This window comes from Molothrus aeneus, chromosome 20 (genome assembly GCF_037042795.1).
Source record: "Molothrus aeneus isolate 106 chromosome 20, BPBGC_Maene_1.0, whole genome shotgun sequence".
Lineage (NCBI taxonomy): Eukaryota > Metazoa > Chordata > Aves > Passeriformes > Icteridae > Molothrus > Molothrus aeneus.
The window spans coordinates 546,026-572,736 of record NC_089665.1 but is presented as its reverse complement, the minus strand read 5'-3'; the positions used below and the strand labels follow the sequence as shown (position 1 = coordinate 572,736).

Genomic DNA, 26,711 nt, shown 5'->3' with positions numbered 1-26,711 from the left:
TATTGAAGAATTCTTTTATTTTATTATCTTTGGGTTTTTAAGCTGCATAGGTGAGCTGGTTTTGCTTTGGATCAGTACATGGCATTGGTCTTCCTGCTCCAAGTGTGCTGGCTGAGCTCTGGCAGTTGTAGCCATGGTCCCAGCAGTGCTGGGGACAGAAGTGCCACCCATCAGTCCCCTCTCTCATCACTGCTATTATATATTTTTGTGGTGGATTTTTTGCCAGTCCCCGCTGAGCAGCTCATATGGGGATGCCTGTGAGATCCTCTAATCTGGACTTCCAGCAGCCCTTCATCCATGGGTAATTCTTCATCCTGGAATTCAGCCCTTCCCCTTGGTTAGACCATATATTATCCCTTCATGCTGCAGAGCAGTCTGAATACTTTGGCAACTTGTCACCATCATCTCGTATTGCTGTGACATTTGGGGGCTCTGGTAGCCCGATCTTTTCTTTTTAATAGTTATTCAGCAGTAAAAGAGTTTTGTTGTTGAAGAGCAGCTGGTCATGGCCATCATTAGAAACAGCCCTCTTAGCTGTGATTTTGTTTAAAATAACAAAGACCAGCCTATACAATCTGCTTTGCATGTAGCTGTGAGGTCTGACAATTACATTTTTAGCCTCTAATTAGTGGGAGGCTTGAGATAGCTGTTTCTGTTTCACTTGGGATCACAATAAGGCTAATAGGTTTCCTGGTTTTTTCCTTCTAACATCCCCTGTTTAATATTGGACTTGTTCTTCCCCTTTAAGTGTACCAGCACCAACTCTACCATTTTAGCTGAAATTAAAGCAAAAATCTCTGCCTGGGGCAGATGCTGAGTGCAGAGAGCTCTGCTCCAACTGCAAACAATGGCTGGAGTTTTATGAGCAATTAAAATCGAGTCTCCTAGCAGGGAGTGAGGAGCTGCCAGGGGCCACCCACCTCGCCTGGGGCACCCATGACACTGCTGCAACCAGGAAGCCTTAGCCAGCTCTTGCTCCCTTTCCCAGCTTCCCACAGCTCCATGTGTGTATGTTGTATGGGCACCCTCCCTCCTTCCCACAGGACCCCTGTTCGTGCTGTGCTGGCAGTGATGGCAGGGATCGGGTGCTGTTCCTCATTATTCTGTGTTCCCCACACTTGTTCATCCCACTGTACTAGAAGCAGGGCTTTGAGCTTTTTTCAGAGGTTCCTGTAAATTCACAGCACCATGCTTTCGTTGCTCCTCCATGAGACCTGAGGGATAGGAAATGATTCTCCTGGGTTTTGACAGCCCAGTTGTTTGTGGGGATTGCTGCGATTCCCAGTTCCTGTCACATCCTGGCTTGGATTGCAGCTGAGAGGGGACCTGCGTGTTGCAGGCCAGAGCTGCCGTTTGGAAAAGGAGCAGTCCTTTCCTGGTGTGTGTGTGACAGTCTGGCCAGGGATGAAGGCTGAGCATCCTGGAGGATGCAGGCAGAGCTTGGTGGTCCTGGCCAGGTTCTTCCAGCAGCATCTTCCACCATCTGCAGGGAACGGGGACAGAGGTTTCCACATTGCTCCAGTCCCTCCCCCTCTGTTTCTCACCAGGAGGGCCAAAGATCCCTAGAGGCAGCAGTGTAGTTGCATAAGGAAGTGTGGTGTGAGTCACTCAAGCAGGAGGCTACAGGAGAGCAAATGAAGAGTTTTACGAGTGTTCTCAACTCTGACACGGCTTTATTATCTGAGGGTTTGTCTCCCAGACTGAGAGTTCCAGAGTAGGTTACAAGCTATAAAAATGCCCAAGAGAAATTAATTATTTTCTCTACTTCCCCTAGCCCAGCAGTGTTGGGTCGCATCACCTTACCAGCCCCACCAGCAGCACCAGTGCCTCCCTCCTGTGCCCCCTCCAGTGAGCTATGGTGAGGGCAGGCGGCTACTGGCCCCATGATCTGCCTGTGACTGCACAGCAGCAGAAAAGCCTGAGGCTCTGGGCTTTGGGGTGACTGAACATGAAAAAACTCGACATGACCTATTGGTGTGCCAGTGACAGGACAAGGAGGAATGGGTTCAAACTGAGAGAGGAAATTTAGGTTAGATATATTGGGAAGGAATTCTTCTCTGTGAGTGTGGGCAGGCCTGGCACAGGTTGCCCAGAGAGGCTGTGGCTGCCCCTGGATCCCTGGAAGTGTCCAAGGCCAGGCAGGATGGGGCTTGGAGCAACCTGCTTTTGCCCATGGCAGGAGCTGGAACAAGATGACCTTTAAGGTCCCTTTTAATCAAAAGCATTTTGTGATTAAGTGATTCCATCTGTGTGTGAAAGGCCATTGTTCTCTTTTATCTTCTTTTCAGTGCTATCCTTCTTGTCTTGGCTTTCTCTGTCCCTGGTCCCTTCTTCATTTAATTCTGTAGCATCGGCCTCCACCTTGGCATAGCAGGTGGCCATCCCCAGCCCATCCCCTGTCACCAAGGTTTTAAGGAGAACTTCTATCCTGGATTTTAGGGTAATCCAGCTTCTCGCATGGGAGGCAGCTCCTTGAGGTGCCAAACCTGACTTCCACAGGAGAAGTTGGTGGGTGCAGCCCAGAGAGGTGCTGGACATCATTGCTGGGTGCAGAGCTACCACCACTCTCCCAAGGGCTGGAGACCCCTGGGCTAGAGCCACAGGGGCAGAGCCAGCAGCCAGTGGGACACAGCAGCCTTTGAAAGGAGGATGGCCATGGCCAGCCCTGAAACAGAGGGATGCATTTGAGATGCCAGCACAGGAGCACGTGGAGCTGCACAAGTGCTCAAGCAAGACTGCCTGGTGGCCTGGGCCGAGTGTCATTCGGGTAAGGCTGGAGGCTCCCCAGAGGTACAAGCAGCACTTGGATTTTGGTAGTATCTCCTGGCTTTTTCTCACTCCATTAATCCTCAGGAATCCCTTCAGTTTTGTCCCTGCTCCCACTGGAGCAGGAAGGCCCTAGGGACACAGGAGCAGCAGCATTCCAGCAGGCTGAGCTCATGGGGCCAGGAGTCCTGCTGCCATGGATTGCCTTCCTCTTGGGCAACTGGCTGTCCAGAGAGCTGGGGGTTGGGAGTGAGGAGGAGCCTCCTCAGTCATGACGAAGCCACAGAGTTTCAGTTTCTGGTCATTACTGACTTGTACAAGGAAGGAACCGAGAAACCGCACTGGCCATTAGCAATGATTGCATAGATTGGTCCAAAGCACACTGCAGGAACAGTACTCCTGTTGTTCAGTGTTGTCAATAATTCAAGTATCTTCAGATTTAGTGAAAAAAAGGATATTTAACATTTTTCTTCCCTTTCTTACCTACAAACTAATTGTGCTTCTCGCATCACTTGCAAGTCACCGGTTGGCAGTGACTCTCCTGGTAGCTCCTGCTGGAGGCTCTTTCCTCTGTGAAGTCTGATAGGTGAGATTATTTGCTAAGTAGTGGGAAAAAGGCCTTTATAGTTCAAAAGAGCCAGACTGATCTGGGTTTGAAGGGTGATAGTGCACTGCTTGTTTTTTTCTGTTTTCATAGGAAATTTGATTCCCAATGTGTGGGAATCACAGTTTCATAGTTTCCTGGAACTTGTTGATCTGCTTTTAAATGTAAGGTAATGTGACAGAATGGTTTGGGTTGGAAGATTCCTTACTTATCATCTTGTTCTACCCCCTGCCATGGCAGGGACACCTCCCACTGTCCCAGGCTACTCCAAGCCCTGTCCAGCCTGGCCTTGGGCACTTCCTGGGATCCAGGGGCAGCCCCAGCTGCTCTGGGCACCCTGTGCCAGGGCCTGCCCACCCTCACAGGGAACAATTCCTAATTCCCAGCATCTCATCCATCCCTGTATTCTGGCAGTGGGAGCCATTCCCTGTGTCCTGTCCCTCCATGCCTTGTTCAGCTCTCCTGGAGCCCCCTCAGGCTCTGGAAGGGGCTCTGAGCTCTCCCTGGATCCTTTCCTTCTTCAGGTGAACACCCCCAACTCTCCCTGTCGGGCTCCAGCCCTCAGAGCAGCTCCATGGCCCCAGAAAGATAAGAATTAAATGTAGAGATACATTGCACAAGACTGGAGTCCTTTCCGACCTCCTATGCCTTTCTCCTGTCCTTTCCTGTCAAGTGCATCACGGGATGTGAGAGATGATCTGAAAGGCCAAGGATAACGATTCCAGCCTGGGCACGGCAGGAGCAGGGTGGGAGCAGCTGCCTCACTGTGGGAATCACATCTCAGCAATGACTCCTCCATGCTGGCATTCAGCTTGGCCTTCTGATGTGTGGGTGTCAAACCTGACTTAATTATGGGCTGGGAAGGAAATCCCTGAGCAAAGGAAAGCCTTCGGCAGGTATTCAGAACTCTTCTGTAGCCAACACAATTCCTGAGTGGTGGAACGAGGGGGATTCCCAGCTGGGATGTGTTGTGTGAGATGTTTAGATAATCTCCAATTGCACGTTTGTTGGCATTTGTATTTCACCTGAGGAGGAGAAAGGTTAAAATTAATGGTGGCAAAATTTACGGAAGACCTTGAGCATTCCTGGAGTTCTGACATGCTACAGGGAACTGGCAGAAATCAGGTTGGGTTGGTGAGCTCTGAGCCATCCTCAACCTACACTGAAATACTGAAGATCCCTGTTTAAAATGTTGTATTTAAAAAACATTGGGACACACACATGCAGATTTCTGTGCTGTTTCACAGAATCCCAGAATGGTTTGGGTGGGAAGGGGCCTTAAAGCCCATCCCACCCCCTGCGATAGGCAGGGACACCTTCCACTATCCCAGGTTGCTCCAAGCCCCATCCAGCCTGACCTTGGACACTGCCAGGGATGGGGCAGTGGGAGGCTGCTCAGGCACATGAGTAGTACCAGGACAGGAGTGCCCAGGGCTCAGCCCATCCCTGGTGCCAGCGTTTAATTGTAGATAATTCCATCCCCTCTGGGGGGCTGGAAGAGCAAAACAGAGGCAAAGTGTGGGCAGATGAGAGAGATGTTGGTGATCAACTGATCTTGGAGACACCTGAAAACTTTGAGGAAGGGTCTCTTCCTCCATGGAGTTCCCAGGATCACCTGTGGGAGCATCTGGTCCTGTTGGAAAAGATCTTGGAGCAGGACCTTGTTCAAGTCTTGCTGCTTGGCTTTCTCCTTCCTACAGATGCCTCATGTAACCTCCCTCAAGCAGGGCAAAGCTGGCAGAAGGACTTGCTGTTTTTTCCTGGTACTTGGAGTGCTTGCATCTTGCCCCACCTCCCAGGCAGGACCCAATTGGTTTTAGAGGTGTTTTCCTCCCAGGACCACAGTGATCTTCTCCAAACACTCAAGTTTCCTGTGGAGGATCTTCCCCAGGTCCTTGAACCATAATGACCAAGTCTTCCTTCAGCTCCCTCCTGTGTTCCCCCAAAGTGGGGGTTTTGTGCTTGTGGGGCACAGGCTCTTGTAGGCTTATGTGACAAGTCCTGGGTGCTGTGTGAGTGAGTGACCAAAAGGATTTGGTGGCTCCCCCTGATGCTGAATCTGGTTTCCAGCAGCTCCTGGAAAGGGCACAAAGCAGAGGTTGGCAGGGATAGGGAGAGACTGGGCACTGGCCTCGGGGGTCTTGATTTTTTTTTTCCCCCTCTGTGTTGACACTGAAGTACCATTCCTGTAAATTCAATTTCTTAACTAAATTCGTATAAGCTAAACTTCTGCTCTGGGTTGTCTCCTCTTTGCTGCAGGTGAGACTTGTAGAAGAACAAGAAGAGACTGAGCTGTGATTGAACCAGGAGGGTTTGGACGGTGTCTGAGGATGGTGAGTCCATGTCTTATTTCATCTCTACAGGATGGACATTGAGGAGCTGGGAAGGGTCTGGAGCCCCAGGAGCAGCTGAGGGAGCTGGGCAGGGGCTCAGCCTGGAGCAAAGGAGGCTCAGGGGGCCCTTGTGGCTCTGCACAGCTCCTGCCAGGAGGGGACAGCCGGGGGCGTCGGGCTGTGCTCCAGGGAACAGGGACAGGAGCAGAGGGAACGGCCTCAGGCTGGGTCTGGGGAGCCTCAGGGTGGATTTTGGGAAAATTTCTCACTGAAAGGGTTGTGCAGACCTGGCACAGCTGCCCAGGGCAGGGTCAGTGTCTCTGTGCCTGGAGGGGTTTAACAACCCTGTGCATGTGGCACTTGAGGACATGGGTTAGTGGTGGCCTTGGCAGTGCTTTGGGGATGGTTGGACTCATTGATCTTAGAGAGCTTTTCCAACCCTAATGATTCCATGAATCTGGTCTGCCTCTGTCCTCTGTGGGTGGTCTTGTTCTTTGTGTGTCCAAATCTTGTACTGCTGCTAAATGTAGGAGAAGAAATACAAGAATGGGCAAGAAGAGTGCAACAGTATTGTGTATTATATACAATAATATAATAGAAAGGATTTATCACTGTCATCAAGATGCTGTTAACAGGAGACATTTATTCCTAAATCTCTTACTGGAATATATTGGAAAAAAAAGTAAGACTGAAACCCCTTCTGCCTCCCTGTACTACTGACATAGTCATCCAGTTTTTCAGTGGCTTACTGATTTATTTTTTCTTTAAAACTTACTGCTGGTGTTTCTCATTGTGTTCCTCTGTCGCCTCTCAGTGAAGGATTTCACAGCATGTTAATAACAGCTCTGGTGCCACCAAAGAAGCAGAAATTTCACAAGAATTAGTCACAGAAAAATGTGGTAGCAAAGAATCTGAACCACAGCCAAAGCAGCCAGATTGCTGATAAACTTGGATAAAGGGCCTCTAATACCACCAGCAAGAAATAACCCAAAATACAAGGGATCTGCTGGGAGGAAAAAGCTGGAGACTGGGAATATTGAAAGATGTGCTGAGAGTGTCCTGAGGGGGGTAGTTTGAAGAGGGGTGATCTGCATCTGGGCTGTGGGTGGGCAGAGCCTGAACTTGCTGCAGTGACATGGACCAGCACCAGCTTCGTGTTGATGTGGGGGAAGAGGTGCTGAGGAGAACTGTAGAGACAGACAAAGGGCTGGAAATTCAGACTGAGGACATGAACATTTAGGTTAAACACATTAGAAAAAAAAAAAGATGAAAATCTGGTAGAGTGCTTGAGGAAATGGTGACGTCTCCTGAGGGATTGTCCCCGATGTATTTTGTTAACAACTGGAATAGGAAAGGAAACATGCTCTCTGCATGAGTTAAGCTCTCAGCTTGAGTAGCTACACACTCAGCATTTTTGCTGTAGCCCCTGTCCTCATGCTCTCTGATGCTGCCTCAAGATTTCCTGTGCTTCTGCTGGGAGAACTGATCCCCACACTGCAGGGTGAGGAACTTAGTCTGGGGTGGGGAGGTGAAAGTCCTCACCTGTCAAAACCTGAGAAAGGGCCTCACACTTCAGCTTGGAGCTGCCCTGGTGTCACGTTGGAGGCGTGAAACCCAATGGCTCCTGTGGGTGGGACTGAGGTGAGAGGGATGCAGGTGTAACCAGATATGAATGAAAAAATGGGAATAAACACATGGAAAATGCATCAAAAATCTCCCCAGGAAAAACAGAGAAGGCCAGACTGAGCCCCCTGAGGGCAAGGCTGGTCAGACACCTGAGTGACAGGGCCTAGTGAATGCTGCAGGGGTTTGTGACTCAGGTGTGTGCTCTCACCTAGCAGGACCTGCAGCTCAGGGACTTGGTAATCCAGAAACTATTTATTGATGTTTTATGAGCCCTTGGTAGGTTTTCCTTCCATGAAATCATCAGGCTTTTAAAAACCAGGTGAAGATTTGCAGCTGTGTCAGAGTTGTGCTGCCAAACACCTCTTGCTTTGTTTTGGAACCAGCCCCATATTGTTTTGGCTGGTTTTGTATTGGGAATAACAATAAAGTGTGGTGCTGCCTGTGAGCATCTCCTCCCCTTTTGTAGATCTCCACACATTCCCCATAGACATCTGAAGAGCCTTTTAAATTCTTTGTAGCAAAGCCATCTTTTGTTCTCATCACCCCTCCCTGGATCTGTGGTTTGTTTTTTTCTGGGGGGGTTTGAAGTTTTTTGGGGACAGGGTTTGGTTTGCTTGGTTGGATTTTTGTTGTTTTTCTTGTTGGTTTTTTGTTGGGGTTTTTTGTTTGGTTTTTTGAGTGCAGAGACTGGAATTTTGGATTTTTTAAAACATGGAAGCTTTGCTTTTCCCTGAACTCCTTTCTTGTGTCTGGACACACCTTACCCTGACCTGGCCCTGCCCACCCTTGGGTGTAATCATTGTTTGATTTCTTCTGCATGAGAGGGTTTCCTTATCAGTACCCTAAGATGCCTTTACCATTTTAAAGGATCTTCTGAGAAGGTTGGTTTTGTTTTTTTAAATATTTCATTAAAATGCTCTTGTGATATTTTAAAAATTATTTTTTCATTTTGGAAAAAATAAACCAACCACCAAAAGCCCTTCCCATTTCACCCACTGTTTTGGGAAGAGACTATGGGCTTTTTGTCTCCCATGGCAAGGGAGAGAAAGCAACTTGTAATTGCAAGCTGTAGAAAAAAGCACTTACCTCCACCCCCTTACCTGAGCTTTTGTCAGCAGCTGAAGGCAGAGAGCTGATGGAAACTCCTGACAGCCTCCTTGGAGTCCTTCTGTGACCTCTCCAGAGGGCTGTGGCTCCTGAGTTAGTCACAGGGAGGGCTGGAGGTGGGCTGTGGGTTAGGGGGTGCCTCGGGGCTGGCTGGATCCCTGTTCCCTGCAGCCACACTGAGTGCTTCCTTAATTCCCTGTGCTCACGGGAGGCTGAGGCCACCGCACCAGGGTCCTGTGGTTAGCAAGGGCAGGCCCAAAAGCTTTGCCCTTACTCAGCAGCACCCCAGATGTGCCTCACAACCTGCTTCCCTTTCTGCTGCTCCACATTCATGGTCTAGTGTTAACAGCTTGGATTGCATAACTCTTCCCACTTTTCCCCAAAACTAGCTGCTGATGGGGATGACCTTGAAGACAGCACTAGTGTTGGTTTAATCCTGATCTCTGGCTAATGGAGCCCCAATAAGCACTTAGTACCTTAATACATTACTTAAAACGAATCTGGCAGGTGGGTTGGTGCAGGTGCTCTGCTGGCACTCAGTGCTCAGCTCCCTCTCCTGACTGCTGGGATACTGGCACTGTGTGCATCTGGTTCTTACCTGTGGAGGGGCCCATGACTTACCCGAGGTGGGCGTTGGCAGCCACCCCTCATCCCCTTGTGCTGGTGCATGGAGCTGACAGCCCATGACTTGTGCCCTTTTGTCCCTCTCCTCAAAGGTTTCTTGCTGCATGTTCAGTTCCATGCTCACCTCTGGGCACCTTTCTGAACAAATACCAAATGCAGTATTACAGATCTATGAATTATTCTATCATTCTATCCAGATTAAAAGATGACACCCACCATCCCAGTCCTGATTTATGGGGTATAAAACAGTAACTTCTGTTTGCACAGGCTTAAGGGTTTGTTTCCACCTCAGGCACAGCAGCCTTTCAGTTCACCCACAAACCTCCCTAGCCTTTGAGGAAATTAACTATTTATGTAAGGGGACCTGAAACAAAGATGCCCTTTGTGCAACAGAAGCAGGGGAGGCAGAACAAGAAGTGCCTTTGGCCACAGCTCATCAGTCTCAGCATCAGCTTATGGAGAGAGAGAAATACATGTCTGAGGGCAGCTCATCTCACCCAATGTAGGCATCTGCCAGGCAGAAAGAGAATGAATTTTAACTTTTAGAATAAGATAAATGATGCAAGTTTCTTCCTTCCCCATCTCACCTGGAAAAAAAAGATCTAGATAACCAGTTCCTATTTTGATCATCACTGAAAATAAATATTCAGACCTGGAAGGATCTAAAGTAGAGTATCCTGATGGCCCCTCTGCTGCTGGTGCCCCTGGCTGTCAGACAGAGCTTCCCTGGCTCCCACTGACTTCTCATGTCCTGGAATTCCCTTTCCAGGGCAGTCACCTGCTCCTGCCAATTTTTCTGTCGGTTTTCTCCAGCTGGAGGCAGATCAGGGCAGTCTGTGCAGTGGATGTGCTATTAGGGACAGGGCTGTGCATGCACATTTCTGCCAGCCCTTGCCTCCCCTCCCCTCCCCTCCATCTGTAGGATGATGGCCTGTGCTGGGGTGAGGAGAAGCCCACCCTTAATCTATAGAAGAGATGGGTGTGGTGCCTTCTAAGGAGAGAGCAATTTTATTTGTGGTTCCAAAAAGAAATAGAGGATAAAGCTACGCCAGGGCTGGGAAGGGTGTACATGTCTGTGGAAGGCTGAGTCAGGTGTGCTGGCAACTCCCTGCAGTGAATGAGAGCAGTTTTTCTCTTAGAATCATGGAATGGTTTGGGTTAGAAGGGACCTGGCCCGGTGGGAATTAACTGCTCCCTCGCCCCCACTTTCCCAAACTTGCAGAAAGTTGGACCAGCCACTGGCAAAATGATTCATTTCAGGATGCTGACTGGCTCCAGACCACAAGAGAGATTTCAGCATCCTGATGCCTGTCCCATGCTCCAATGCAGATTCCTTGGGCAAGTGGGACCAGATGTTCCCTGTGAACCCTGCGCTGCAGGGCTCCTGGTGCATGTAGGTGTGTCTCCATGAGGAATATCATCTCCTTTGGAGGCTGCAGGATGGCCCCTTGAGTGCCAGTCCTATCTTTGCCAAGCGCTGTATCATCTCCAAGCCTCTAAATCCCTTTTGGGACCTTCAGGAGAAGGCTGCAAGCTGTTTACCTGCAGTGTGGATCCAGGGATGTCTGGAGGGGTGGGAGGAGCAGCATAGGAACAGTGGGCATTGCTAGTGGGAGGGAAAAGGGGCGAATCACTTCCAGCTGCCCTTAAGAACATGCTGCCCACATAATATTCAGCTTCTCTTCCTCAGAACTGAGAAACACTTGTAAGGGTGGTTGGGAGATGATGAAGGAGATTACTCTCTGTGCCTACATGAACACACACACTGAGAACACTCAGAGGAGCCCAGTTCTGTGAAATAACTTTCTCTTCCTCTGTGACAGTGGAGAAGAGAGCCCAGCTGGGGAGGCATCCGAGGTGGCATTTAGGAATTCCCTCTGGCTAAGCCAGCTAAGGAGTCTGGAGCACTGTGCAGTCCTGTGCTGGGCTGCCCAGCACCACTCCTGCTTTTGCCTGGGTCACTGGAGGGAAAGGAGGGCAGGTATTTTGGGAACTCTTGAAGGAAGTGAAAGCAGAGTCTGAATCAAGTTCCTCTTGAAAGTCTGTGAAGCCACTGAACTTCAGAGCAAGGTTTCTGCTCTGCAGCAGGCTCAGTGCTTGGGCAGAAGTTTCTAAGTCGTGTGTGTGTCTTTTTCTGATACTAAAAGTGCAGAAATATTTCAGTGAAAGCAGAAGTTCTATTTGTGGACGTTCAGGTCAGCTTCAGTTGGAAATTCAGAGTACTGATCTGACAAGCAGCCCTTTAACCCTGCACAGCTGCAGCTTAGGGGGGTTACAATGCAAACAATTCCTGTGCCAAGCCCTGAACTGAGCCTTGGCCCTAAAAATCTTACTGTTGGTTGGAGCAAACCTCTTACCTACCTTGTCAGTGGTTTTGTGTGTTAGAGACTGGTCTTGTGCTGTGTGCACTTAACAGCTATGTGTGCTCACACTGCCCAAGAGACTCCCGGACTTCAGCTGTTCCCCAAATGTGCTGTGTTGCTTTTCCCCGATACATGTCAAAACCCCAATAAATATTGGCTTTACAGTGTTTTTAGCCACACTTTCTCTCTAGTATAAAAGGTTCCTTCAGCTTTAGCTGCTCGGTCTTCTCTCAGCATTCCCTCCAGTGACCCAGGCAAAGGTCACCTGCAGGGAGCAGGGCACCTCGCCTGCCACTCACTTTTGGCCAAGACAAATCTGTAACCTCATCCATAACCCTCTGTCCTTATGTGTAATCCTCTGTTTGTGTCCATAACCCTCTGTTCTTGTGTTCTGGTTTGTGGGTGCTGGCTGGTTCAGGTGCCCCAAGGATGAGCAATGCCTAACATCCACCCTCTGTGCTCCGTGTAAATGGTGGAGTGGGGCAACACGAGGGTGAAATGGGATTTCATGGCTTATCTGCAGGTGTGGCTATGTGTTCTTCTAAGTCTTTAATCCTAAGTAGTGAAACTAGTGTAACCATGTGAGTCTCTGGGATTGTTTTGTCAGCAAGGGAGCTCATGGAACTGAATTTTGCTCTGCAAGTAACAGTGGGCAGCATGTCTGGGTGTCACAAAGCTGTCCCTTTAGCCAAGGCAGCTCTGAATAATGTAATCTTGAACAATTTTGCAGAGAAATGCTGAAGTCTTTTATCTGAGTTGAGAAAAGCTCTTTGAGATCCCATTGGTATTGCTGGGGAGAGCTGTCTGTGGTGTCTTTGGGGCAAACACATCTAAGAGGAGCTCAGGGGCTACAGGCTGTGCTCTGTTTGCATTTGTGTTTTGGGAGCAAAAAGTTGTGATTTGAGCCAGATAGTGGGGCCTTTGAGGACTGATGAAGGGTCAGGTTTTAATTTTGCATTTTAACAGAGATTCTCCCTCTGGCTCAGTGGTGGGGGCAGAGCAGCAGCTGATGGTAGAAATGAATATGGGTTTGCCCAAGAAGCTGCTTCTGTGGTTCCTGAGATAGACTGTGACCTGGGAGCTGTTTGCTCCTGGGCTTGATGAACAGCAGGTAGTAAAAGTGAGCTTGTAGGGGGCTGGTGTGGGGAGATGGGTGCTCAACCACAGCATTTCCTATGCCCATGGCCTTACCCTGTGTCTGTGAGCATTTCCAACGGGAGCTGGAGAAACTTCACATGGGAGCTAAGTGTCCAAGTGGTCAGCAAGAGGAGCCTTGTCCACTCCAGAGCACATGCTCCAGCACACAGGTGCTGGTGGGAGCCAGGGACATCTGACTAGTCCCTGTGCACATGAAGCTCCTGGAACGGAGGACTTATAGTCTTGGGAGTGTTGAGTGGTGAGATGCAGCAGGCAGCCCCTTTATCCTCATCTCCCGGTCCATGCACAGAGGACTGCTGGAGGAGAGCAGGCTCAGGGGTGCAGTGGCACATCCTGGCTGAGCTTCTGCGAGCAGGGCCAGAGCTGAGGGCTTGGCATTGGAGTGCAGGGCTGGGGGCAGAGGGGTCGGTGCTGGTGCCGAGGCCTTGCGCCAAGGGCTTGATGCTGGGGTGGAAGGGTCGGCACAGGGTTGAAGGGCTCAGGGCAGAGGGCTTCATGCCAGAGTAGAGGGCTCGGAGCAGAGGGCACAGAGCTGCGGCCGAGGTCTTGGAGCAGAGGCCTCAGTGCTGGTGTGGAGGCGTTGGTGTGGGGTCAGTGGGCTCGTGTCAGAAGGCTCCGTGCCGGGGTGCCAGGGTGGAGGGCTTGGGGCAGAGGGCGCGGTGCCGGGGCACGAAGCAGCCCTCCCGCTATTGTTCCCGGCGCTCCCAGTGCCGCCATCAGTGCGGCACGAGGCAGGTGCCGGCGGGAGCAGCGCCATGGGCCGGGAATGCCGCTCCCGGCCGAGGAGCGGGCAGCGCCCGCGATCCCGCCGCCCGCTCCATTTTCTGTCTCGCCCGTCACGGAGACGCTCAGATGGCAGAGCCGCGCTCGGCGGCCCTGGGAGGGAGGTGGAGTCTGCCCGTCCTCCGCCCGCCCTCCCTCCATTGTCGGCGGCGGCACCGGCACCTGCTCGGGCCGCCGGCGGCCGGGATGCTCCTGCCCTTCCCGGCGGAGCGGGGACGCTGCCGCAGTGCCGGGGCCGCAGCTCGCAGCCGGAGGGAGGAGATGCTGCTTGTGCCTGCCCGGCCCTGCTGCAGTCTCGGAAAATGAACATGAGTCTGCCAGGCCGCGTCTCCTGCTCCATGCTCAACTGCTTTGTAAGTGCTGCTTTTTATTCCCCTTCTCTCCTCCATGGAAGCGGGGCCATAAGCCAGCTGCGCTCTCCAACTCACATGCCGGTGAAGGCATCCTCTGTATCTGCCCGGGGAGAAGGGGGATCCCCTTCTGGCTCCCACATGCCGCCGGAGGACACCGTGGGCCGTCCCTGCTGCCCTGGCCGGGCCCAAGGGCACAGCAGTGCCCGGCGCCGCGGGCTGAGCCCCGGCAGGCCTTGGCCACTCTGCTGGGCCCCGCAGGTTCTGCGCCCTGCCTGAAGCTGGGAAATTACCGTGCGAGAGCATCCCAGCCCCGGGAGCCCCGCGCCCCCTCCCTGGCTGCGGCTGTGCAGGACCCCTTCGGTGCTGTGCTGAGCTGAGCTGAGGGGTCCTGCACTCGGCACCTTTTATACCTTCAGCGAGAGGGGGTTTCCTGCTCTGACCCTTCCTGCAGACCCACCCTCCACCCCCCCAGGGCACTCCTGGCCAGATGGGCTCCGAGGGCTTCAAGAGGCTTGTGAAGAGAGCAGGATGCTGACCCCCGCCCTGCCGGTACCGGGGATGGGGCTGTGGCGGGAGGGGATGCTCAGCCTCCGCCTGCCCTGTGCTGCAGGCGAGGAGGGACTCAAGGACACCCAGGCGGGTGGAGAGCTCGGGCCGCCCTGTTCCAGTTCCTGCTGCTCCCTGGGATTTCCCTGCAAACTACAAAGTGAGGATGGGAGAGGATCTCTGCTTCCTGGCTGCTGCACCGGCACACGGGCACACACCTTCCCTTTGTGCTCCCCTGAGCTGGTGCCTCAGCCTTGGAGTGAGCCACTGGCAGGAGGGGCCCCGAGCCCCCCGTGGTCTCCAAGTGAGCATTGGCTGCTGCTGTAGCTGGTGCTGTGCCCTGTGTCTTCTCAGAGCATGGTGACAGGGGCAGTGCCTTTCCCTCCAGCTGGGGCTGATGCTGAGTTTTATGAAGGCTCTAAGAGCATGTTACATGTGTGCAGGTTTCTTGGATGTGAGGTGGGAGGGGTCTGGCTGCCCCTGTCTGAGGTCCAGGAAGCACCTCAGGCCAGGCTCTTCCTGCAGGCGCTGAGGTTTCAGCCCCTGTCAGAAACACAAGAGAATTCAGCATCATTTGAAATATTCCTGAGCCAGAAGGATTGGGATCTCCTTTTTTCAGGTTGAAATTGGGATTCTGGCTTGGGTGACATATCCAGAAAGATATGTCATTTTAAAATATTACTCAGTGCTTGCAGAACACAGTGTTTCCTGGTAAATGCTAGAGCCTAGAGCTAGAGTTAGAGAGCAAGCAGCCTTCTGAAGAAGACCTTTCCACACCAAATACATGTGGAATTAGCAGCATCCTGGACTCCCAACAGTGAGCATCTGCAGCTGAATGTCTGGGTGCCACTCCTTTGGCAGCAGTTCAGTGATGTGACAGGGCCTGGGTGAGGGCTGGTGAAAATTGGTACCAATTGTTCACACCAGAGCTCAAGGAGCATTGGGACAATCCTCTGAGACACATGGTGGGATTTGGGGTGTCCCGTGCAGGGCCAGGAGTGGGAATTGATGATCCTTATGCTTTCCAGCTCAAGACACTCTGATTGTAGGAATGCATGGAGATTCTCATGTTCGAAACTGAGACATACACTCCACTTTGTCAAGGATGGCATGTGCAGGTTCTGTGTGACCATCCTGAGGCCTCTGTAGGTTTTCTTGGGTGTCCATCCAAACAGACTGGACATATCCAGCTGCCCTGGACTTGGTGCGGGCACCAATCAGTAGTGCCTGTTGTGAATTATGTGCACTGGGGTGCAGTTGTTATAGGGTTGTAGGTTGTTCACAGTTGTATCTTCTCCTGCCGAAGATTCAAGCTCTTCCCAGACTTTGGTGTGAGAGTGAAAACGAAAACTCCTAAAACAAAGCGGTCCTTAAGAGGAGGAAGAGTAGGCTGACATTGGCCTGTGGATGGAAACCCTCTGTGTCATGGTGTGTCTGCTCTGGTGCCATGTAACGGGAACAGCTGATGTGACAAGTTACTGTCACATCAGTATCGCCTGTGGCCAAGGTGTGTCTGCTTGGCTTTCCAAACACCACTCAGCTGGAAGAGGTGGGACTTGGAGGTTTCAGCATTTCACTGTGCTGTGGGCACTCTGAACAGCCAGAGGAACTGCTGGGGTCTGGAGGCAGAACAGGCATTTCCATGCACAGGTATCCCCAAGCTCCTGGGCTGCCAAGAGTATCCAGCAGCTTCAATTTTTGGCTTTCACAGTGTGTTCTGGTCAAGGCTGTCTGACTGTGTGCTCTGTTTGCAATGCAGGGTGAGGAAGGCCCTCCCAGTTTGGAGTACATCCAGGCCAAGGACTTGTTCCCTCCGAAGGAGCTCATAAAGGAGGAGGAGTCACTGCAGGTAAGGAAGTAAAAACACCCAAACAGCTCTGGGATGTGGCAGGCTGGGCTCTGCAGAGCAGCTCTCCGGCCCAGCACATCCTGGAGGCCACGGGCTGGGAGCACTCTCGGGGCAGCAGCTCCCTGTGCATGGGGGCCAGGCCAGCTCTTCCCAGGCCCTGGCCCTGGCTACCCAGCCCTGGCAGGATGCAGCTGGAGCTGCTGCAGTGGCACAGCCAGCCCTGGCATTCCCCGGGGGAAGCACTGCTGCCTGCCCTTGCCCTGCAGCCTGCATCCAGGGAGATTCTGGGACAGGGGTAGTGTGGGGGCCGTGCTCTGTGCAGCTGCACTGCCTCACTGCCTGCTCTCCCCTCGAGCACCTTGCCCCTGGCGTTTTCCTGCTGCATGGTGGCTGGAAGAAGGAACCTCCATATGGTGCCAGTCTCCTGCTGCAGAAAGCCCTGGGAAGAGCCCTGGGTGCTGTTGCTGCTGTGCAGCAAGGGCAGCATTCCCTCCTGGGAATTGGTGCTTCCTTTAACACGGTGGTGCTCACCGTCCTCCTCCTGGGGCTGGAGCCAGGCTCACCTTGTTCTTGCTGCTGCAGTGTTTTGAGTTTGTTCTGAGACTGTCACTGCCTTGGCAAACAGTGCTGGGGAAAAGGAGGACTGAGAGCTATTGGCTTGAAGGAACAGCTGCAGGCTGGGGGGTTGTGCAGGGTCAGGCCTGCAGGGCTGTGGCTTTGGGGGGTGAAGCTGCTGAGGCAACTCTGAGCTGAGACTTCTGGAGAAGAGCACACTCTGCCTTAGTTTGCTGTTTGGAGAAGTAAAGTTCTACCCTCCCTAGAGTAATTTGCCTTCAGTAAATTGTTAATTTATTGTAAAGCAGAGTGTTCAAGACCAGCTTGGATGGGACTTGGCACCTGGCCCAGTAGAAGGTGTCTCTGCCCATGGCAGTGTGTGGAACTGGATCAGCTTGGGTTGGGATGTCACTCCCAGCCCAAACCATTCCAGGATCCTGTGGCTCTAGAGGGATGCCAGCAGTTGATAACAAGCTGTATTGGGGCACCTGCTGGTTTATTCCAGGATTTCCCTCCATCGCTTCTTGCAGCCTTACCAGCCCCTTCCTGTTCTGTCTCCCTTCTGTTGCTGTGTGAAAGAGCCACGTAAGCAGGAGAGACACATGCCAGATAAAAACAGCTCTGGCAAGCCTGCAGAAATCAACTGCAGAAATAAAGAGAGCATATTCTCTTAGGCAAATAATTAATATTTTTCAAGAGTGTTCGGACAGATGCCAGGCTAGGATGGTTATTTTTGTACAAAGAAAGGAGAAGTTGTTAGTACACTTGTCACTTGAAGTTTGAAGTTCAGGTTTTTATACCCAAGCCATAGAAACAACTTCAAAATAAAGAGAAGGTGGTCTGACTTGTACTAATTACAGCTGATGAATTATGTCATCAGCTGCCCTGTCTGGCAGGTTTCAGCTCTGTCTGAAATGATAAATTGTCATGACATTTTTTGCATAATTGGTTACCAACATGACCTGGTGTAGGTGGCATTCAGGGAGCAGGAGGAACCTGATTAGCTAAGGACAAAGAGGCCTGGTGAATTTTAGGCTGTTCTGCCTTTTTTTTTTTAATATAAAAAAAGTCAAACTTGACTGTCTGCCAGGATCCCGTGTTTTAAAAACAACTATGACGTGTCCAGACTGATGGGGAAAAACAGATACTTGATTATGGAGGTAACTTTAATGAAGCTTTCTTGCAGTTTAATCAGGACAAGCTTCCTCAATCATATAAATAACTATACACAGAATCCCTGAGAGCCTTGTTAGCAGAAACTGGGTACAACTTCTGTTCATTTGTTTACCTGGATGGTACTACTGAGTCTCACAGGGCAGCTGAGGGCACCCCATGTTTAAATGGCACAGCAGGATCACATAAGTGACACTGCCCTGGGACAGAATCCCAGAATCACTGAGGCTGGAAAAGACCCCCAAGACCATCATGTCCAACCTGTGGCTGATCCCCACATTGTCACCCTGCCCAGAGCTCTGAGTGCCGCATCCAGTTGTTCCTTGGATACCTCCAGGGATGGTGACACCACCACCTCCCTGGGCAGCCCCTTCCAGTGCTTCCCCACGGTGCTGGGCTCTTTCAGGAGCTGTGCAGGGCACTGCCCTCTTCTCTCTGAGCTGTCCTGCAGTCATGTCCCTCTCCATGCCTCTTGTGCCAGAGTTGGTTTCCCCTCTCTGAAGAGCAGTTGTCCCTCTGTCCCCCGCCCCCCCCTCGCTGCCAGGTGTGCCTGGCACACAGGTGATCCTTCAGGAGCTGCTGCTGGCTCCGTGTGCGGGGCTGGGCAGCGGTGCCCGTGGTCCGTCCTGCTCTCAGGGCATGGGGAGCATGTGGGAGATGCGCTGTGGAGGCAGTGGGAAGAGTGGCTCTGGGAGTTCCAGTGCACAAGGTACCTGTGCGACCTGACCTGGTGCTGTCTCCCTTCCAGGTGCCATTCACTGTGTTGCAGGGTGAGGGGGTGGAGTACCTGGGCCATGCCAACGACGCTGTGATCGCCATCTCCAACTACCGCCTGCATATCAAATTCAAGGACTCTGTGATCAATGTAAGTCTGGCTCTGCCTGCACCATCACCTTTCCTAGGGTTTCAGAGCAGGGAGGGGTGGGAATACCCCGTTCCTGGGGGCTGTGGCACAGGAGGGTACCTCTTGGAGGATGCCAGGCCTGGGCGTGCGGTTGATGTTTTGTTACTGTATTTAAGTATGAGGATGGGGTTTTCCTTTGGATAGTAATTAGGTCTTTCCTTTGCTGTTTTCTTTAAATTCAAGCAATAACTTTGATAGTTTTAAGGCTGTTGAGGTCTCTTGCAGGCCAATTTTAATGAGACATCTCGCCAAAGCAGAGTCAGGCACTGGGAGTTTGAGGCTTTCTCTCACTGCCTTGATTTGCTGTCCCTTAGTGCAGCTGTTATTTGGCTCAGTTACCTGTGCTTGACTGGATGTGGTTGAGTCAGGAACTGGCCCCAAGTGGGAGATCACCAAGGGAGAAAACAGAAATCAGAATAATTATCATGGAAGAGCTCTGTGCTGACTCATGGAGCTCCATAACCCTGGGAGTGGGATTGTAGTTCACAGAAGCAGCTCGTGACGAGTGGAACTGTCTGCAGCATGAGGAGCCTGCAGGCATGGCTGCTGGGGCTACTCTGGCCTGTGGTGTCATGCCCTACATCTGTCCCTCCCTTGCAGGTGCCTTTGAGGATGATGGAAAGTGTGGAGTGTCGGGATATGTTCCAGCTTCACATCATCTGCAAAGACTCCAAAGTGATCAGGTATCTGGTTTATTGCTGTGGTGCAGGTGCTGGTGCTGCAGGCTGGGACCAGCTCTGGTGGCTCCCCCTGTGATGCCTTTGGAATTGAGCTGCCCTTGGTCAGGGTTTTAAGGCTTGGGGCCGTGTTCCTTTTCCTGTCTCAGTCCTGGCTGGGTGAATGTCCCCACTAAGGGTGATTTGCCTTTGGGTTTGCAGGTGCCATTTCTCCACCTTCAAGCAGTGCCAGGAGTGGCTGAAGAGGCTGACTCGAGCCATTGCCCGCCCTGCCAAGCCTGAGGACCTCTTTGCATTCGCCTACCATGCCTGGTGCTTGGGGGTGTGTGTGGATGAGGAGGATCAACATGCACATCTCTGCCGTCCTGGTGAGCTCCTGGCCTGGCCCTTCCTGCTGCTCTGGCAAGCAGCACTGCACTGCAATTGAGCTCTTGTTCATAAACCCTGTCCAGTTTCAAATTTGCCTCCCTGGGTCATCCTGTGCCTGGCCTAGAGATCCAGCTGATGGCCATATCCTGCTGGATAAGAAGCACAGTGAAAGGAATTAGTAACAAACACAACAAAAAACTTTCTGAACCAGCAACACAGAAGCATCTTTTCCCTTTCTCCTTGAGAGAAAACATCCCATGCTTAAGTTCTCTAATCACAGTGATAGAGACCTCAGGCAGTCCTGTCCTGGAGTGGCAAACAGCATCAGTTTTGAGGCAGCCTAATTAATATGAGCCCATCCGCATCTCTTCACCAACACCCAAAAATGCTGTGACATTCCCAGGATCAGGTCAGTGGAGAACTCTGGCTCATCCTCACACAGGATGAGTCCATGAAGAGAAAATCAAAGCAAATCAAAGCTTTGAGTCCATGAAGAGAAAACCAGAGCTGTGCTGGTGCCCTCGTGTGGACTGGGAGTTTCCCTTCCTGGGAACACAAAGTTGGCTTGCAGTTGCTTTGTCTTATCGATGATGAAGTTTTTTAAAAATGGAATTAAAATGAGTGAGAAACCTGGCTTTAGACTGAAAAATGAGCTGATCCTAGAGGAGAGCAGCAGTAGCCTGAATCAAATGTCCAAAGACAAGTGAGATGGAGGGGTGGGGTTCAGTAGTACAGCTATTCCAAGAGAAGCTGATAGAGGAAAGGTAAGCTCTGTCTCCTTACCATGCCCCAAACAAGGTAAGCTCTGTCTCCTTACCATGCCCCAGCAATCAGAGATATTTGCTGTGTTTCCTTTAGGGAAAGTGTTTAGTGTAAATAAACTCACCAATTCAAGTTGTTGCTGCAGGATATGGCTGAGGTAAAGAGCTTTGCAGTATTTATTTATTAATAAGATTTGACACTGGAGCAACAAAGGCATCCAGAATTAGTCAGGCAAGGCTAAAACATGAGAGAGGAAACCTTGAGTCAGCGTCTGAGAGCAGTCTGGAGGAAGGAACTGCCTCAGGTGGGTGCTCAGTGCACCTTGCCATAGGGTTCCTGACACCCACTTTGGAAGCTGTCTCTGCCAGATGGGCAGAAGTAGGTTAAATTAAGCCCCTTGACATGGAGAGGCTGTTTATGTGCCCTGAGATGAGACCTGACTTGACAAAACGAGCACCGGTACCCCCTGTGAGGGTCAAGTCTTCCTGGCTTCTGAAGCACAATTATTTCTGCCATCCAGTTGCCCATGAGTTTCACCTTGCCAAAAAGATGCTCCCAGGGCTGGAGCTCCTCTGCTCTAGAGCCAGGTTGAGAGAGCTGGTGGTGTTCACCTGGAGAGGAGAAAGCTCCAGCTCAGAGCCACTTCCAGGGCCTAAAGGGGATTATAAAAAAGAGGGAGAGATTTTCTATATGGGTGGGTAGTGACAGGACATGGGGGAACAGTGTTAAAGTGACAGAGGGCAGGGTTAGATGGGATGTTAAAAGGAATTCTTGAATCAGGGAATGGAGAGGCCCTGGCACAGGGTGCCCAGAGCAGCTGTGGCTGCCCCTGGATCCCTGGAAGTGTACAAGGCCAGGCTGGACGGGGCTTGGAGAAGCCTGGGACAGTGGGAGGTGTCCCTGCCATGGCAGGGGGTGGAACAGGATGAGCTTCAGATCCTTGCTGACCCAAACCTTTCTGTGGTTTTGTGACTCTCTTCAGCATGTGACAGTTGCTGTGGAGTTCCACAAACAGGATCAGATTCCTCTGTGCTGTCAGTAACTTCCCATGCTCTGTTCCTCAGGGGACCACGTGAGGTTCCGGTTTGAGATGGAGCTGGTGAGGATGGGCTTCGACCTGCAGAACGCCTGGCGTGTCTCTGACATCAACAACAACTACAAGTGAGTGTTTCATCACAGCCCCTCCCCGCTCTCCTCTTGCCTTACTTTTCCCTTGGTAAACCCCATGCGGAGCAGTGGGTGAGTCAAACTCCAGCTAATCCTCCTTCCTAGCCTTGACAGCCCCCAGGCTGATCAGAGTATGAGCCAGATCCCTTTTCTTTCTGCCTTTCACATCGTGGATTTGGAAAGAGAATACAGTCCAAACATCAGAGCTAGCAGGAACTGTAAATGCTGTCTCAGGTAGTTTATCATGTGGTGGCTCTTATTCCTCATGGAAAACATTGGGAGTCTGGAGGTCCATCCATTGTGGGTTTGTCTTTCTGGTCAGTTCTCCTCTCTAAAATGCTCAGTTTGATATAACAGCCACAGTTTTCATACATTCAGGCAGATGTTCAGCTCTGTGAGGAGCTGGGGTTAGCCAGTGGAGAGCTGTTGGCAGGCTCAGGAGTCTGGGAATGAGCGAGGCTTGTTCAGTCAGAGCAGGAGAAGCTGAAGGGTGATCTGTTCAGCTACTGGCAAGGCATTCAAAAAAGGGCATGGAGTAAAACTTCTGGCAGTGGCACATGGCAGAACAAGAGGTGGCAGCCCCAAAGTGCAGCTTGGGAGCTTCACAATGTGGAAGGGAAAAGAGCATTCCCTGGGAACATGGTGGTGTGCTAGGCACGTCCCCACAGGGGGTTCTCCGTCACTGTGATGTCACGTTTCAGTTGAGCCAGTGTTGAAAGTGTTCCCTGTGGGCATTGGGGTGGAAATCTCTGCAAGGTTTTCCCACTCTCACAGTAGAAAAGACCTTTTGCTACTAATCAGTGTTTCCAACCCGCCTTCTATTCTGGCAGGAGCACAGGACTCTCTGAAAAGGGCAGCTGCACTGTTTGCAGCAGGTGGCATTAAGCCAATGGGATTTCAAACTTTGATGGACATACTCATTTGTGCATTTCCTATAATCCTGTTCTTGAAACCACTAGTATCCCTCAGCCTCTCCTCTCTGTCCCAGCCAGTCCAGACATCCCCATCACCTATGGATTGGACAGTTCTAGGTCACTGGTTTCCTGTGGAGACCATGAGAAATCTCAGACACACTGGACTGTGGAAATCCCAGTTTTGGAGCTTGCTGCCTCTTCTCTTTTCCTGAAGAATCCAGGCCATAAGCACTAAATTTGGGGGGTGATTTCCATTTTACCTCTGCCCTACTGACCACATCGTTGCTTTGGGACTGTTCACATGACTTTGCTGGCATTTACACAGTTTCTCCAAGGTTGTCAAATAAAAGTTGTTCTCCTGAACTGCTCTGTTTTAGAGTGCACAGCCTGTGGGTTCCTGCCCTAAACAGAGTCTCTGTATGTAGGGTCTTCTTCCCTGCTGGGCCTTGGGGTGTGGTTCCCTCTGACTATTTCAGAAAGTTCAGTTTCCATTGACCATCTGTGCTTTGCTTCATGGCCAATAATCCACAGCCATTAACCACCTTCTCTGAAGACAGGTGTTTGATTTCCAACCAAACTAGGGAAGAAAGGACTTAAAACAAACCTCAGCAAGCTGGGTGTGGCCCTGGCTTTGCTTCCCTCCACCTGCCAAGTTCCTCCCTGGAGATCCTCGCAGGTCCCAGCTCCCTGCAGACATCCCGGGATCTCAGGGGTGGTGCAATTGCCTTGTGCGACTCAAACCAGTTCTCTCTTGCTGCTGGGGGAGTGTGGCTTTAAATCCTGCCCTGGCTTTTGATCATAACCACCTGCCTCTATTCACAGGGATCAGGTTACTTTTTAACTGTTTATAGTCCTTTTATCTTTTATTTCCCTGCATTGGCAAAACAGTGTTGTTAAAGACAGGATACTCCAAGGTAATGGCTTTGTTCCTTGTCTTTCAAGTCTGTTCTGAGATGTCCTTATCTGGGAACTATTATCTCCTTCCTGGCGACAGCCATTGTAAAGTGAGAGCAATACAAGCTTATAATAACCACTCCTTCAGTCTTGATAAAAGTCTACAGTGATAATAAAATTATTACATGGTCTCTCCCTGGCGCTCACATCTTCAGGGATGCTATACCTAGGGAAATGGGATCACTCCAGCATTGCCCATCTGGTCCACACAGGCTCTCTGAGGTAGTTGTTTCATATCAGCCTTAGTACTGGTGCGTTTGGTACACATGTGGTTCCTTCAGAAAAAGGAAAACACCAAAACCACTTTGCCTCCAATGTTGACGCTCATTTTTAGGTTTCATCTTTTTACGGTTGTGATTTTATTTAACTTTTGAGTTTATGAGGAGAAAGTTTGCCTGGAATTCTGTTACGGCTTCAGCCAGATGGTGTTTCCTACTCGTCTCTGAGACTGCTCTTAATTCAAATTTTGTCTTTTTTACACTTCTCTATAAATTTTAATAGTATCCATACCATTGGAAAGGGATAATTACTGTCCTTGCTTGGATTTGCCACAGGAACACGCGGATAGTAAGTCTGTGAGGACTGTTAGTGGTACATGTGTTTGCCTTCTGTAAAACAAGAGCTTGGACAAGGCTCTCAGGGACAGGATGGGCTTGTTGGGGTGTCCTGTGCAGGGCCAGGGGCTGGACTCGATCCTCATGGATCCCTTCCAAACCAGGGTATTCCATGATTCCTCTCCCTCATTGTTATCTCTGTGGTAAGAAGGTTCTCCATCGATCCTCATTCACAGGTGCTGATTCCTGTGTCGTTCCAGCCGCCCTCTCCTGCCATCAAACCTCACAGTTCAAGGCTGTTACCCTTTGTTGTCTGGCTCAAGCTAGTCCCGGGGCTTTCCAGGCCACCCCACTGCAGGTGGTTCCCTTTAGGACTCCCATTGTGGTGAAAAATGATCGTTGAGGTTCTGAACTATTTTTTATCTTCTCAAGAGCAGCTGTTTCCTAAGAGGAGCATTCTTCAGCTTTGTGGGGACATACCTGTTAAAAAACACAGGCACACAAAAAATTTCAAACAAGCCCCTCTGAAAATCTAAATTTGCCCTGTCTGCTCATTCACTGATGTTTCAGGTAGCTCTCACACAGGAGGAGTGACCTCCCTCCCAACAGCCATGTTGACTCAAACCCCAGGTGCCCTGAACTTAAACCCTTTGTGTTGTTGTTGCTGTTGTGGGAGCCTTATCCCCTCTAAAAACATTACTGAATCTACTGAGTGATGAATGCTGTAACAAAGGGAATTTTCAGTTATTCTACTTTGGAGCAGCTTAGGTCCAAAGGAAGAGTCAGAGACTTGATGGTAGCACCAAGAAACATCTGGGTGTGTCTGAAAATGTCACCTTTGGTTCAGACCTGTGTGGAAGCAAAACAAGTCTCCCATGGGAATTTCTGCCCTTGCAGCCTTTCTGCTTCTCTTCCAGCCCCTGTGGATGCCATTACTGTTACTCCAGGGGTTGGTAGTGTTGCCTCAATGCTGTCCTGTTTCTCTTCAGTCTTGGGATTTGATCCATGCGCATTCTGGTGGATGCTGGTCACTCTGAGCATCACACTGTCACTCCCACCTTCCCCTGGAAGTTGCCCACACTTTGTTCACAAGCTCAGCCTATTTAGGCTTTCCTATAAAGCTTGTACCCTGAAACTTAAGGTGCCACAGATATCCTTCCTTGTATCAGTTTATAAGATACTGTTAAGCCAACAGAGTTGCTTATCCTGGGTTTTCACTTCCTCTACTGTATTCCTCTGGAATTCTAGCCTAGAAAGACATGTCTCTTTGTCTTAACCTTATTCCCTGTTTCTATGCACCCTGCTTGAATTTGGCTTCACTTCTTAAAGATGTCCTGTTTCCTACCTGAATTTTATTGATTTCTATCTTACTGTTTCCCTAAGGCTACAGAGTTTTAGTGATTTAACTCTTGGAAGATACACTCCTGAGCCTCTTCTGGACTACCTCTCCCCAATCTGTACTTTTAAGACATCACCCATGTTTCATCTGAGGTGCCAGGGAACTGTTTGCACTTCAGCAGAGCTTGTTCATGTATAGACTCAGCTATTCCAGAAGTTCCTCCAGACCTGAACAGGTGCTAACCCTCTCCCACATTCCTGCATCTTCAGTCATGCTTCACTGCTTCTCTAATTTCGTGACCACCTTTACTTATGGAATCTTAGGCATTTCAGAGATGTCCAAGCCCAGACATCCTACCACAAATAACCTGGACTTCACCTTCTTAACTGACAGCTTTAATTTTGCTTCCTGAATTCCTCATCCTCACCCAGTTGTTTTTATCCCTTAGCCACCATTGCTTTCTGCCTGGGGCTCTCAGAGGAGCTGTCTAGACACTGGAGTGCCATTTTCCAGCGTGACAGGCAGTTCTTCACTAGCACTATAAACTAATACTGAATTGTGCCTGTTGCCATCAGCTGGAATATCCTGGGCTCAGGAACACCAGACCACCCTCCGGAGCTTACTGGCTGGATCCTTTCACCCTCCTTACATTGCTCCCCATCTGCCCTGAAACATTCTTGCTAAATGATGTGGGATAACCTCGAGCCAGAGCTGCTCTTTGATGTTCCTTGCCGTGTACCCTCCTGTGCCTGCCTGGCTGCAGGGGCTCAGCTGGTCCAGCTCCCAGGCACTGCTGTGTCTGAGCCTGCCCTTGGCCTGTGCTGGGAGCAGCAGGGGCAGGGGAAGAGCTGCAGGAGCCAGAAAGCCTCCCCTGCACTCCTGGAATTTTGTGTGTGCAACAATTCCAGAATGGTTTGTGGTGTAAGGAACCTTAAAGCCCATCCAATTCCACCCCCTACCATGGGCAGGGACACCTTCCCCTATCCCAGGGTGCTCCAAGCCCTGTCCAGCCTGGCCTTGGGCACTGCCAGGGATCCAGGGGCAGCCACAGCTTCTCTGGGCACCCTGTGCCAGGGTCTCTCCACCCTCCCAGTGAACAATTTTTCCCTAATATCCCATGTCACCCTGCCCTCTGGCAGTGCTCTCTCTTCTCGGAGTTCTCCTCTCACTGCTGGTACATGTTCAGATAGCTACAAGAATTTGATTTCTGGCACCCAACCAAACAAGTTAT

General features: G+C 50.9%; 1 protein-coding gene across 4 annotated transcripts in view; it reads left to right on the top strand.

The window, feature by feature from the left end:
* The window catches only part of MTMR4 (myotubularin related protein 4), a 56,470-nt gene that overhangs the window by 14,969 nt on the left and 14,790 nt on the right, over window positions 1-26,711 (top strand). For 2 of the 4 annotated variants that reach the window (XM_066563389.1, XM_066563390.1), the window contains exons 2-7: window positions 5,630-5,703; window positions 16,023-16,112; window positions 18,589-18,705; window positions 19,345-19,427; window positions 19,623-19,789; window positions 21,617-21,713. In XM_066563389.1, coding sequence (XP_066419486.1) covers window positions 5,701-5,703; window positions 16,023-16,112; window positions 18,589-18,705; window positions 19,345-19,427; window positions 19,623-19,789; window positions 21,617-21,713 — 557 coding nt within the window. In that variant the 5' untranslated portion in view covers window positions 5,630-5,700. Of the gene's footprint in view, window positions 1-5,629; window positions 5,704-13,575; window positions 13,718-16,022; window positions 16,113-18,588; window positions 18,706-19,344; window positions 19,428-19,622; window positions 19,790-21,616; window positions 21,714-26,711 lie in introns of those variants that run through there. The other 2 variants (XM_066563387.1, XM_066563388.1) reach the window with 2 other exon arrangements.